We start from the raw sequence: 14146 nt of genomic DNA, 5'->3' as shown, positions 1-14146 counted from the left end.
TTAGTTACTCTGGTTTAACACCAGCTGGAGTGGGTTGAGAAACCACAACCTCTCACTGTTAAGATTGCACTGTCAGTCTCTGATGCGCGAGGATTTACCCTAGTCCTTGAGTAAGGAAAGAAACCCTTTCCATGCTTGTTCAAGAACACTTTCATTTCACTACCTAGGGGAGCCAGAGTAGTGTAATGCTTAGAGAGTTGGGACTGTGACCTGGGAGATCAGGTTTTGATCTCCGCTCCATGAAGCTCACCTGGTGTCCCTCAACCTAGCCTACCTCACAGGGTTGTTGTGAGGATAAAATGGGGAAGGGAGAACCATGTACTGTTGAACCTGGGTCGACCTGGAGGACAAAAGTGGCATACAAATGTCATCAGTAAAGAATAATAAAATATGTTCCAAACCTGAGCACTGAAAGGAGCGAAACTCCAGCCTGTAACGGTGAAGCCTAAGCGCCGCGAACAAGGTGCTCCTCACAACGCAGGCAAGACTTTCTATTTCTGGAAGGAGGTGCTTATTGGTCAAGTATCTTTGGGGGGGAGAAGAGCGTTTCTCTGTAACCCAGCAACTGCCTGGGACAGAAATAGGATGAAAACAGGCGAGTTCTTTTGTTTCCTGACGTGCGTGCGTTTTCAGTTTTTATTTTAAACTTCTGTGGTGCAAAGCGCACAAGCCACACACCGGGGCAAGACGGGTGAGGCCGGTGAAGTGGAAAGCGGAGAGCCCCCCGGCCGGAGGCATCTCGCCTGGCCTCCCCTCGGCGCTCCCCGGGCGCAGGCTGCGAGCTGAGGAGAGGAGGGGGCTCGGCCCACCCGGCTGCGTCGACGGCCGCTGGCAGGAGGCGGGAGGGGTCGCTGTGGAGCAGGCTCTGTTCCTCCCCCCCCCCCTAAATAACGGGGCCGGGGAGAAGCGAGGAAGAGAGGAAGCGCGCTGGGGGTGGAGAAAGGAGTTCACTTTGGCGGCTTCCCTCAGGGAAGAGCTGAGCGCGCCAAGGAACAACGAGCTAATCTGTCGCCGCCGCTGCCTGGCCCGAGAGGGCGCCGAGCGCTCAAAGAGGCGAGTCAGGTAAAAGGGACGAGTCCTGGTCGCGAAGGAGCGAATCAGAGAGGGGGAGGGAAAGCAGGAGGCGAGAGCCGCCCTTCAGCCTGCGCCCAACTTCATTTGCGCGCGGCGGCGGCGGCTGCACGAGAAGGAGGAGACGGAAGGCGCGCCTTCCCGCCCGCTCGCTCGCCTCAGGTTTGGTGTCCGCCGACTGCCAGAGACTGGGTCCCCGTCGTCTGCTTCTGAAGCCTCAGGCAGCGGCTGCGAGGACGACCGAGACTGCCTGGAGGGCTGTTGCGGAAGAGACGAGGAGTGCGCGGCAGGAACAGGCGGCTCCCCCTACTGTGCGTGTGTGTTTGTGGAGCAGCGGCGGCGGCAGGACGGTGAAAGAGCGGATTATTCCTGGTTCGAGAAGTTTGTGAGCCGGGAGAATGCATTATGAGGAGCCCTCTTCGCCGGCCTTGCAGAGACCGCGCTATGGCTGTAAGTACCCCGGCGCTGACTTGCCTCGCTCGCTGCCAACTCACTTTAGTGATTCCATTTGGGTTTGCGCCAAAATGGAGCACCGAACCGGGACGGCGGCGTTGCACACGCACGCGCGTACAGACGTGTTTCTCTCTCCCCCCCCCCCGCTCTTTTCTGTTTCGTGGGGTTCTGGGGAGGGACTCCCGAAGCGCTCAGGTGTCGAGGCCGCCCTTGCTGCACAGAGGGACACGTGTGCGGGAAGGAGAGGTGTCCTTGGGGGCGCTGTTTGTGGTGGAGGCGACGGGAAACACCTGTCGCTGGCTTGTTACCTGAGCGCTTTGCAGGATGGTTCCTCTCCCTCCCTGCGCTGCTCCAGCAGGAAGGATTTCATAGGTCAAGGTGTCACAAGCTGATGGCGCGGTGTCCGTGTGGCTCCTGTAATCTCTCGACAAGCAAGCAGGCTGAGAGAGAACTTGCTTGCTTGCTTTTTGAAGACTCTTCTGCTGGCGGAGTACTTGGATAGAAAGAAATCTGATGTTAAATGCTCTTTTAAGTTGTCGGGGTTTTACTGGGGAGAAATAGTTCTGCTATAGAGTGTACAGTGGTACCTCGGGTTACAGACGCTTCAGGTTACAGACTCCGCTAACCCAGAAATATTACCTCAGGTTAAGAACTTTGCTTCAAGATGAGAACAGAAATCGTGCTCCGGCGGCGTGGCGGTAGCGGGAGGCCCCATTAGCTAAAGTGGTGCTTCAGGTTAAGAACAGTTTCAGGTTAAGAACCGACCTCCAAAACGAATTAAGGACTTAACCCGAGGTACCACTGTACATGCAATGTGTTAAGGCAAGGATTCCAAACACAAGTGAATCACATACTGTATTTGCTTGGAAATAAGCTCCTTGAGATCTCTAGGACTTACTCTCAAGCAAGCGTGCATAGAGGTGCTTAACACTGTAATCCTATACATGTCCACTCAGAGCTAATAAGCTCCATTTAGATAAATGGGACTTAGGGATGTGAATATATCCCTATAGAAATGCCATGCAGGGAGTAATGACCAATTGATTCCCCCAACAAAGGCTTCTGTTCAACATCTCATTTTGCACATACATTTGCAAAATATGCACCCCCCTTCTTTAGCATTAAAAAAATAGATATGTGGTTAAAAATTATGTACGAAGCAGTTCTAATTTGCGTGTGCCCGCTTCCCTAATTCCTCCTAGAAGTGAAGGAATTTCTGGATTTGTTTTATCTTTAGGAGCTGGAAGTCTGCACCATTAATCAAAAGATCTTTGGTATTACATCTGAAGGGGATGCAAAGTTAAATTAGAGTATAATGTGCTTGTATCGTGTTTTATGCCTGAAGAGTTTATGTTGGGAGGGTGCTGAGAACACAGAGTGCCTTGACATTGTCTCCCAGCTATAATTTCCACTGCACCTTGGCAGGGAGGAGTCATGACAGTTAACTGCTGCTCTGGCTGGGCAGCAAAGGTGTGCCTGTTGTTGCAACTGTTTACCACCCCCACCCCCAGCTGAATGTGCTATTAAACTTGCAATATTGCAACAGGCAACTGCCGTGTTCTTTGACTGTTCCCATTCCTTGATATGTCCCACATTTGCCTGGCAGAGTTTGGGCTCTTAAAATTCTAAGAAGCCTGTATCAAAATTTTAGCTACAAGCCCTGCACGACCCCTGGGTGTCAGCCTCAAATGATAAAGCATATAGAATGCACCAGCCTTGCCTCCAGGTGCCCCACTCTGATGAAACCTCCAAGGTTTCAGAACAGCACAGTGCAGTTTCATAATAAAGACACCTTACTTTAGAGGACCTTTGCTTACTGGTGTTGTGTTGATGAGCTCACAATCCTGAAAAGTCAGCTTTCGTTAAAGCTTTTGAACTGGTTGGCTATATATTTTGTTCCCTGGTTGTGGCAAGCTAGCTATCCTAATTCACAAGGCTTCTATGACCTTGATGACTGCTGACGCTAACTCGCTTGGGTAACATATAGGAAAAGCACATAATGATATATTGTTCTTCTTCCTCCTGCTGCCCTGTCCCAACCTGCATTAATACCACCTACTGCTGCTGAGATCCTCAAGAGGCCATGATTTTGGCTGAAGTACATGCTCTTTTCTCTGGCAATAATTGCCTACAAAGCACACCACGAGGCTCCATGGCAGAAGTTCAGAGTTCTCCTTCAGATTGAGCCAGGAAGTGGTTTGAGAAAAGATGTACCTTTCTGAGAGTGATAGCAACATAAAGCTGCAAACAGAGGAAACAGTTGTTCTTCTTTGGCAGAACTGAGCTAAGGGAACAGTTTCCAAGAACAGTTTTTAAGCCTCTGCTAGTTTCAGGTGTATTGAATACTATGCATTGTATTACTCATGGTAGCAAAGTGACAAGCAAAACCAGAATCTCCCAGTCATAGAGTAACTAATAAGTAGCTTACAAAAAAGGTGATCTTGAAAGAAGCTAAGCTCAAAGTCCCATCTTGCCATGGCCAAGTCTTCCGGACTTGCACCTCATTTTCCTGTAACCTGATTTTCCCTTCTCTAATGGTGGTGGGAAATATGTGCTGACATACAGGGCAGAGCAAATAAACTGGTCCTGACAGTTTGTAATGCTTGGGTGTTCCCATGTTTGTTTGTTTTTTTAAAAAAATATTCATACTTACTCAAATGTTATGTTGTGTTGCATGGCTGTTAACTCTTCCAGTTACCAAAATCACATCTTATTGTGATAAATAACCTGATGGGGTTTTTATTCACAGTCAAGTGGGGTATACCTGAAAAGTTATACCACAACTCTTCTGAAGCAAGCTAGTTGTACTTTATGAGTTTTGCTTTTCATTGACCTTGATGGTAAGAGCCAGTGTGGTGCAATGGTTAGAGTGTTGGACTAGGACCTGGGACATATAGTTTTGAATCCCCACTCAGCTGTGAAGCTCACTAGGTGACCTTGGAGGAACAGATGAGATACAAATGTAAGAAATAAATAAGAAATAATATATTCATTCTCACAAAAAGTAGAGGATACTCATCAGATAGGGAACTGAGGTGGGAGGCAACTTCTGGTTTCAACATGGAGCCAAGCACAGTGAGCAACTGTGGCCAATGCCAACTCACTAACAAGTGTATCTGCCTTATGTTGCATGCACATCTTCTTACGTGTACATGTTAAAAACAATGCAGGAAGTAGCCTTCTGACCTGCCCATAGTTGCTCACTGAAATGATCTGAGATTTAAGCCCAAGTCTGCTGAGCTCTTAAACCCTACACTTTGTCACTGGAATAATACCAATACAGTTATTTCTGACATTCAGTTCTGTTTCTGACACATGCTTTACATTATTTGCTAATAAGTTTTTGCTGTCAGCTGCCAATCAAACTTGAGTCAGTCTAGCTAACTTGTTCTATATTTGGAGATCAGTGTTTTGCAAAGAAAATAAGAAAGGCTGTAGGGCTTTTAGGTTCTCCCCCACCCACTCCCGAGTCTTCTTTACTTCATGTGATATTTTATTTTTAAAACCACTGCTGTGATTATAATGTAGATAAATTAAAATTCCACACGGACTTGTGTGTTGTAGTTTACTATGTTTTAAATATGAACATACTGATATTTTAAGAGTTGTTGTGGCAACTGAGAGGTTTTGTAACTCCAGAGGGGTAGCCATGTTAGTTTGTTGCATCAAAACTTGTAAGTACCTTGAAGGTTAAAACATTTTATTATAAACTTTTGTGGACTGGGAAAAACTTTATCAGATACATGAAGCGTCTTCCTCAGTTGCAGGTTTACAGGCATGTTTTATTTCCCTCTGATCTTTTTGCGTACTTTGGTGTTCATCTTTAAGTTGGCTGGGGTAGAATGTGTCCTTTTTGTGTTACTGCACTTTAGTTAATAATTGTCTGATATATTGTCTGATCTTTCATAAGAGCCTGTTTTATCACATGTTCTTTACTTTTGAAGTGCATTTTTTCTATGTGAACGTATGCCATAAATTAGTTTCTCAAGCTTTACAATATGTTAAGTGGCCATTGTAATGTACTTGATTGCTTGAGATCAGTTGAGTGGCTGATGATTCAAGACACAACAGCTAGTATGGAAGCAAACTGATAATTTCTCAGTGATCAATAATTTCTGGAAGATTCTTTTCAGGGGCCTGTCAAGACTCCTATCACTGCTTGCTGGGGTTGGACTGAGATTAGTGTTCTGAAGAGGAAGTGTGTGTGTGTGTTTGACAGAGAGAACCCACAGATGAACTGCAGCTAGAAAGTTAAGTCAGGGAGGAAGATGTCCCTGTGCTTTGTTTGTCTGTTGTGACTAGCTATAAAAATGAATAGGAAAAGGTTGCTTTTTCAGGCTAATGTTGTTGCAGTGTTGTCTGGTTTTCCATGCTTAACATGTTTGCAAATTCACTGATTATGGGAAGGGGAGGACACTTGCTATTGCAAGTGAATGTGCAAATATTGTAAGCATGGGGAGCTTGACAACACTGCATTGACGCTAGTGTGCAACAGTGCTAGCAAATTCATTTGCTAATACTATGGTAAGTGCCCTCATCCCCTCACCTCTTGCCTCCAGTGGTTGGTGAGGCCCAGACTCATCCTTCTTCCTGATCTTGCAAGAAGCTGTCCCAATGTCAGTGGTAGTGGGCTAGGGAAGGTATAGTTGGAATGTAATAGCTGATCACCATCGGGGGCAGAGAGCCCTAGATGTTTGGTCTCTGTCTGCTGCCCAACTCCTCCTACTCCTATAGAACATCTGGTAACTTATCCATTGAGCCTTCTGGTTTGTTGGTGTTGCTAGTGAATGTTAGGTCAATTCATGAAACCATGCTCATCTGTGACTTGATTTTGGATGAAAGGACTGACCTGGTGTGTACTACCAGTACTACCTAACTCAGTTTTGTGCATCTGGGTACTTGATACAGCTCCAGACCAGACTCAGTGTGTGTGTGTGTGTGTGTGTGTGTGTGTGTGTGTTGTTGTTGTTGTTGTTGCTGCTGTTAATAGAAGCACCATCTCCTTTACCAGAAAACCTATTGATCATGGGATGACCTTAGAGGGTCTGCTCCTAGTGTTGGGCCAGAAAAATGGCCAGGGGATGCTGCTGGCCTATTGAAAACCCAGTGACATCCTGACTATGCAAGCTGAGGTACAGGTGTAGTGTTGTGGGACTTAGTCCTAGGTGACTTCATATCCAAATGGAGCTCAAGACTTCATGACAGCTATGGGGCTGCCTCAAAATAGTCATTGGTGCAACACATTGGGCAGGGCACGCCCTTGACTTGGTCTTTACTGTGAGTGATATGTGGGATGGACCAAAGATGGTGGTGAAATGCACTCCTTGTAATGGTTGCACTCCCTGTTCAGATAGCCCACCTTTGGAGACTGATGGAACCTGAAGGGTTCTTGAATGCTCTGGGGGATCTTTCAGAGGAGAAAGACAACAATCCTTATGTAATAGCAAGATGAAATGAGCAGCTCCAGGACAGCCTCCTCAGTGTTGTAGAGACTGAGAAGTTCCTTGGTATTCTGGGGAGTTCTGAGGCATGAAGCAAGCCAGACAAAGGCTTGGGCACATGGTGCAAATCTCACTCCAAAGCTGACTGAACTCTGGCTAACGCACATAATTGTGCCTACCATGTGGCAGCACGGACTGCAAAGAAAACTCACTTTACAGCTTGCATTGCATCCTTTGGTAGCCAGGAGAATTAATTTGTGCAGTCCAGTGGTTACTGACTCCCACTGTGGGGGAGGAATCGCTGGAGGATTTGAGGATTCAGTGTGACCAACAGGCTACACAAATTGCTTGACTTCATGGAGGACAATGTTGTCAATTGCAATTAGCCACAATGGCTATGTTACACTGTCAGAGGCAGTACGCCTCTGAAGACCAGGTGCTGAGAATCGCAGGTAGGCAGAATGCTGTTGCGCTCATGTCCTGCTTGCAGGCTTTCCACGGGCATCTTGTTCGCCACTGTGAGAACAAGATGTTGGACTAGATGGGCCTGATCCAGCAGGGCTCTTCTTATATACTTACTGCAGTACTTCAGAGTGATCTTGACCCTGCAGTTGCTGCAGTTTCAGATGCAGTATCTAATGCCATAGTCTAAAATACTCGTATTATTTTCTCATTTATTTTCCCTCTACATCCATAAGTCTGCCGAACTGATAGCAATGTTTTTGTTTTGTTCTTCTACACATTAAAGTGTGTGCAGTTCTTTAGAAGTATATTAGGGAACTGCCAAATACTTAATGTAGAAAGCACAATACTGTAGAAGCACAACCTTGTTTTGAGGCAGCCCAGTTTCACCTCCAGACTCACAGGTGCTTGACCACCTGAGATCAGAGTTAGGAGGTGAATGAAGTGAAATGCATGATGATGGCCACAATTTCAGTAGCAATGCAACTACATCATCTGTGACCACCTTCTTTTAAAATAGTACTCATGCTTGACTGCATGCTAAGAACTGGATAGGCTGAAGTTCTTGATCCACAACTCTTTAAAAAAATCAGCAGCTGCACATTTTGGAGTAGATTTGAATTCTTAGCAATGCAAAGATGTATCGCTTGCTCTTAAGGAGCTACAGCCATTAACCATAACACTTTATTTGAAGCATTGTTCAGCCAAGTGAAGCACTTAATGAAAGTTCCTTTGATTTCACATTGGGATAATTTAAGCACATGCTTGGCTTTCCCTTTGAGAGCCACGGAACTTGTCTTTAACTTGTGTTTTAGTTGTGTCCACTGCTTGAAAATGTATCACTATTTAAATACATGGTTCCCAAAGTGGATAAGCGGATAACTTTCATATAGTAATGGATTTATCAGGTGAAGAGAAACCTGAATGGGATAGCTTTTCTTCTTTAAAATAAAAGAGTGAGCTGTATGTGTACTTTCTAGGTGTACCCAGTGTTTTCCAGTTACTGCGGGTTTCTTCAAACAGTTCTCAGTTAGGTGCAAGTATTGATGACTGTAATTTGGCAGCCAGACATGTTTATCTTCACCTTTTTTTATTCATAGTTAATGAGTAACTGCTAAACGAGGATGGCCACATAATGTCTGAATTTTACTGAAGGAAAATACCTTAAAAGCATTCACAACTAGTATCATGGTCCAGTTTTAGGATCCCTGTCCCGAATGGCTAAATTGTGTGGTCTCAAAATCACACAAAAAGTAAAGGAAGTTGTGCTGGTTCATCAGAAAAATCCACAGTTAGTAATTAATGCCTTTGTTAGGCCAACCATAACATTACAAAATCACAAGGAAGCTCCAGAGCTCTTCAGTGGCCTGGATCAGGCATAGGCAAACTTGACCCTCCAGATGTTTTGGGACTACAACTCCCATCATCTCTAGCTGGACCAGTGGTCAGGGATGATGGGAGTTGTGGTCCAAAACATCTGGAGGGTCAAGTTTGCCTATGCCTGGCCTGGATGGTACATTTCATCATCCTAATACAAGTTCCGGAGTATTCAAAAGCTTACTTAGGATTTTGGGATTTTTCTTGCAGGCCAAAATGACCTTTACTATTTTTGTGTTGTGGTGGATATTAAATATATCTGCCAAGCAATAGAATCCTAAAACTGGAAGAAATGGACTATCTACCTGGTGAAGATAGAAGTTTACTTTTTGAGAGCTACATGCCCTTCAGCAACTAGGCAATGCTACTGTTTGGCTTCTGTTGTCTCTTTTGCATAGTGCACCACCTAAAATTAATTTCCATCTTTTCTAATATAAGAACTGCAAGCTTTATTCTGATGGTGGTCTGTGGCACGTCTTTGAAGAACAGTGGGAGCAGTGTTTGTGAACCCAGTGGTCCTGTCTGCCCATAAGGTAAACCAGACAGACTTGAAGTGATGTTCTTTCTTTTTTGGAGAGGAGGGGGGAAGGAAGCACTTGGAATACAATAAAATCAATTATAAGAAATAAAAAGGCATAAAAATACAATTAAAAATCATACCTCGTCCAGCACAGCACATTACAATTGCTACAATAGGCAGAAAGGGCATGAAGTGATCTTCCAAGGCCCTCAGCAGTTTTCAAGAGGTTGGCTGGTGGTAGTTCTAAACCACTGGAGTAGAACAGGCTATGAAGGGAGTATTGTTGTCACTTCCTGATATGAACTGTGATTGCTTCATAATTAGCACTTGCACATGTGGGAACCAGAAGATAAGAACAAAGACCTGATAACATTGCATAGTTCTGATATCCATATGTGATAATACGTCAACTCTGCTTTTAATGCTTCTGTCCTATATTGACTAGGCACTTGCATTATTTTGTGACGTTCTTCCCTGGGTGATAACTTTTACCACGTCATTTTCATGAGGTGAGATGTGCTTGTGAAGGAGTCGCTATAGGGCTGCCACCTTTTTGATTCCAAGGTACCATATGGCTATGATCTGCCACCTTCTTCCTCACAGAGAGGAGTTGCTTAAATGTGAGCCACAAATGTGGTGCTGATCTTTAAAGCCCTAAATGGCCTTGGCCCAGTATACTTGAAGGAGCGTCTCCACTCCCGTCGTTCAGCCCGGACACTGAGGTCCAGCATCGAGGGCCTTCTGGCAGTTCCCTCACTGCGAGAAGTGAGGTTACAGGAAACCAGGTACAGGGCCTTCTCGGTAGTGGCACCCGCACTGTGGAACGCCCTCCCATCAGATGTCAAGGAAATAAACAACTATCTGACTTTTAGAAGACATCTGAAGGCAGCCCTGTTTAGGGAAGTTTTTAATATTTGATGAATTATTGTATTTTAATCTTTTGTTGGAAGCCGCCCAGAGTAGCTGGGGAAACCCAGCCACATGGGCAGGGTATAAATAAATTATTATTATTATTATTATTTATTATAGCTGTGGGTTGTGTGATATCTGCCTTTAGCTATACCCTCTCTTCTAACTTCCTGGACTTTCATGTGTGGTCATTGTGTCTTTCCTTCTAGATGGGGAAGGGAAAACTTAGATCGGGTTTCCATTTATTTAATCCACTCATCATTTTTACTTACAGAATTAGTAGCCAGTTTGCACAACCACCTCACATGGTATTCTGCAAAACATAATGAATTTACATTTTGGTTTGTTAAGCTGCCACATGTCTTTAATTTTGTGGTTTATATAGTAATTGAATTGAAATTGAAGCAAGAAACATGTCAAACTTGTTAATTTGAACTGGTGTCTTTACTACATTAACATGCATTTGTTCAAATATGGCCACTGTGGAAAATTGCCATTTAGAAGTCGCTGGTACTGTGCGATCAAGGCATTACAGTTTAGTTTTATTCACTCTGAATACTTATCCTGTGCTGATTCCTCTTTCACTTCCTGACCAGAGACATGGGGAGCAGAGAGTGGGGAACAGAAGCTGCCCAATGTGCCATTTTGACAAGTGGGCAATGTTGTCCCACATGTCACTCACCTGGCCTGGTGTCAGGAAAATGGTTTCTTTGTAGGTGTGACTTGATCCCTGCCTTCAGAGGAAGATCCTTTGCACTACTGGCTTCATTTCAAGATGGTGGCGCAAAGGGATATTTGGGCTTACAGCAAGACATTGACTGTATGAGGCTCTCACTGTGTGTGTGTGTGTGTGTGTGTGTGTGTGTGTGTAGGTGGAAAGAGAGGAAAGCACTTCCATAATCAATTCTCCCCTGGCTTTTTGAGCAAAATCTAATGTTATGACTATGAGGCTCAACAGAAGTGAATCCAATGACACAAGGGCAGGTTTTTGTGGGTAGGGGAAAATATTGTCTTAACCAATGCACAGCCATTCTTGGATTTTATGTGCCTGGATCAAAAACTGCTGCTGGCACTGTAAATAGAGCTGTCTGGGTAAAAAATCGAGTGAAAAAATCTGCAGTCAAAGCTGTTGTGTGAAAGGGAAAGCTTGGCAACAGGAGACTTGTGTGGATTTTTTTGGGGATTTCCCAGATTTTGGAGTGGGGAGTCCTTTGCAAAACCAATTTAGATGACAACCTCGCTACAAATTGACAGCTGGCATCGAGCCATCCCTTTCTCATGTCTGCTTTAATCTGAGATGGTTAGTGATCCACATGTAGTGATGTTGCTGAATTTTGGGATGGGATTCAGGTTGGAAATAAGGGGTGTTCTTGCTATCTTAGCTTAAAATCCATTTGAACTTTGGTTTTAGGCTTGCCTTGCAAATAAATTTGGGGTACGCATTCCAAGCTGCTTCTATCCACATTCCCCAAAGCTTAGCTTTCTAGCAGCAGCATTCAGGAAGTGGGCATGAACGGGAGTGCTGTTTCTTTAACCTTCATTAGGCCTGAAAGCTTTTTTTGCAGGAATTGGTAGCTTGCAAAGGATTAACAGAGTGTTAAAGACATTAGTGTCTTTATACCTGGGTTCATGTTAATAGACTTTAAATTAGAAACAATAAGTGTCAGGGAAGCATGGAACTATAAGAGAGTAGCAGTTTGATCTTTGGATGAGTAGCAGTTTATGTTGTGAACCACCCTTTGATCTTTGGATGAAAGACAGTATACAAATGTAATTAAATGATAGATAGATAAATAAATAAATAAATTGGAGCAAACCAGTGCGGAATGTCGAAATTGCCTGTATCTGCTGCCAAGACACAGGACAGAGTATGGAATAACTGGTATTGGGCTGTTGTGAGAGACTTGTGTGCTGGGGATAGATGGCAAGAAATTGCTGTCAATTTATTGGTGGAAAACTTTGGAAGTTGGTCCTTCCTAACCTATTTTGATGCCCTTTTATTGGCCGCCTTGTTACCCTGTATTGGGAGAATTTTCCCAGTTACTATTTGAGAACTTTGAGCCAGAATATTAAGAGTTTTGGAATTAGGTGTTCTAAGTAAAGCCAGAATGTTGCTTCTGATTATTTGTTGGACCAATTAAAAAAACTGAGTGATATGTTTTTCTTCAGTGTGGTTCGTTGTTCCATGTGGTCTGGCCCCATGCCTTATAGAAAAATGCATATAATCGGGTTTGGGGAATGACAGCCATTCAGGTGAGTCATTCAGAAAATTTCTGGATCAGTGCTGTTAGCCTCTAAACAGCTTCAGGATTGGTGTGGACTATTCTGGAGAAGTTTATTCTATGTGGTTCCCCACTTCAAGTGTTAATGGTGAGAGATGTGAGACAGAACCATTCATAGGTGGCAGCTGCAGCGCTTGGGTAATACCTAAATTGGCCTTCAGTCAACTGTACGAATTCATTGGGAGCCTTAGAATCTCAAAATGATTTAAGTTTCTAATTCTGATATTCCTGTTTGTGGGGGAAATGAGTTTTTATATCAATGGATACTTTGTTGGACATTATTGTAACAATTTATTTGTATAGAAAATGAAATGCAATTTAAACTGGTTTTACTTTTAATATAAGTAGTTCAAAAGTGCAGGCTTTGGAAGCCAAAGTATTCCCTCTAAACTTAAAATCAGATCAAAAGTAATCATGGAGAAAGCTGTTAGGAATTTCCAAGGTGAATTAAATGCTTATATTGAATTGGGAAGACTAAAAACCAATATTCTAGATGGGCAGCAAGTGACCTCTTGTGCTTTAAAAGGATTTGTTCCAGCTGTGTGAGCTGGAAAATCTAAAGCTTTCCCACCAATTAACCTAACTCTGAAACTCAGCAATTTGAAGTAATTCAGATGTATTGTGTCTGTAGAATGGTGCAAAGAACCACACTACTGAACTTTCCCTGGCATGTTTCAGGAATGAGGGTCTTCTCAATGATGAAGGGTTGTGACTCTGTGGTAGAGCACATGCTTTGCAGTGCAAGAGATCCCAGGTACAGTTCCCAGTATTCCCAGGTAGAACCAGGAAAGACCTCTGTCTGAAACCCTGAAGAGCCACTGTCAGTCAGTTTAGACAATGCTAAGCAAGATGGTAGTGATGTATGGAAGTGAGAGCTGGACCATAAAGAAGGCTGATCGCCGAAGAATTGATGCTTTTGAATTATGGTGCTGGAGGAGACTCTTGAGAGTCCCATGGACTGCAAGAAGATCAAACGTATCCATTCTTAAGGAAATCAGCCCTGAGTGCTCACTGGAAGGACAGATCGTGAAGCTGAGGCTCCAATACTTTGGCCACCTCATGAGAAGAGAAGACTCCCTGGAAAAGACCCTGATGTTGGGAAAGATGGAGGGCACAAGGAGAAGGGGACGACAGAGGATGAGATGGTTGGATAGCATCTTCGAAGCTACAAACATGAGTCTGACCAAACTGCGGGAGGCAGTGGAAGACAGAAGTGCCTGGCATGCTCTGGTCCATGGGGTCACGAAGAGTCGGACACGACTAAACGACTAAACAACAACAAGCAAGATGGACCCTGACTCTGTTTAATGCAGCTGCTTAGGTACCTATGTATATATCAATATTCCCAGGATAAAGTATAAGAAAACAATCCAAACATGTCACTTCAAAAGGTCTATGTGCAGTAATCCAAGCAGAAGAAACCTGGAATAGCTGTCATGACAAAGGAAGGAAAAGTATATTTGTTTCAAACCCATATATAAGAACATAGGCAGCTGTGCTTGCAGAGTGAATTTGGAGCTGATTTTGTTTTGCATATTATTATATAAGGTTTACAATAGTATAGTTCCTGGATACAGTAATGATGTTCATTTAATGATTGCACAGAAATATAATAGCCAAACAAATACTGA

The 14146-nt window shown here is 44.0% G+C and overlaps 1 protein-coding gene across 2 annotated transcripts in view; it reads left to right on the top strand.

The window, feature by feature from the left end:
* The first annotated feature begins 875 nt into the window (after window positions 1-875).
* Window positions 876-14146, top strand: part of IQGAP2 (IQ motif containing GTPase activating protein 2) — a 121320-nt gene continuing 108049 nt past the window's right edge. Inside the window, exon 1 of one of the 2 annotated variants that reach the window (XM_053407670.1) lies at window positions 876-1521. In XM_053407670.1, the coding sequence (XP_053263645.1) occupies window positions 1470-1521 (52 nt within the window). In that variant the 5' untranslated portion in view covers window positions 876-1469. The remainder of the gene's footprint in view (window positions 1522-14146) is intronic. The other variant, XM_053407671.1, reaches the window with a different exon arrangement.

This window comes from Podarcis raffonei, chromosome 11, assembly GCF_027172205.1.
Source record: "Podarcis raffonei isolate rPodRaf1 chromosome 11, rPodRaf1.pri, whole genome shotgun sequence".
In the NCBI taxonomy this organism is placed as follows: Eukaryota; Metazoa; Chordata; class Lepidosauria; order Squamata; family Lacertidae; genus Podarcis; species Podarcis raffonei.
Note: the sequence above shows the minus strand (reverse complement) of the source record. Positions and strands in the feature narration are given on the sequence as shown.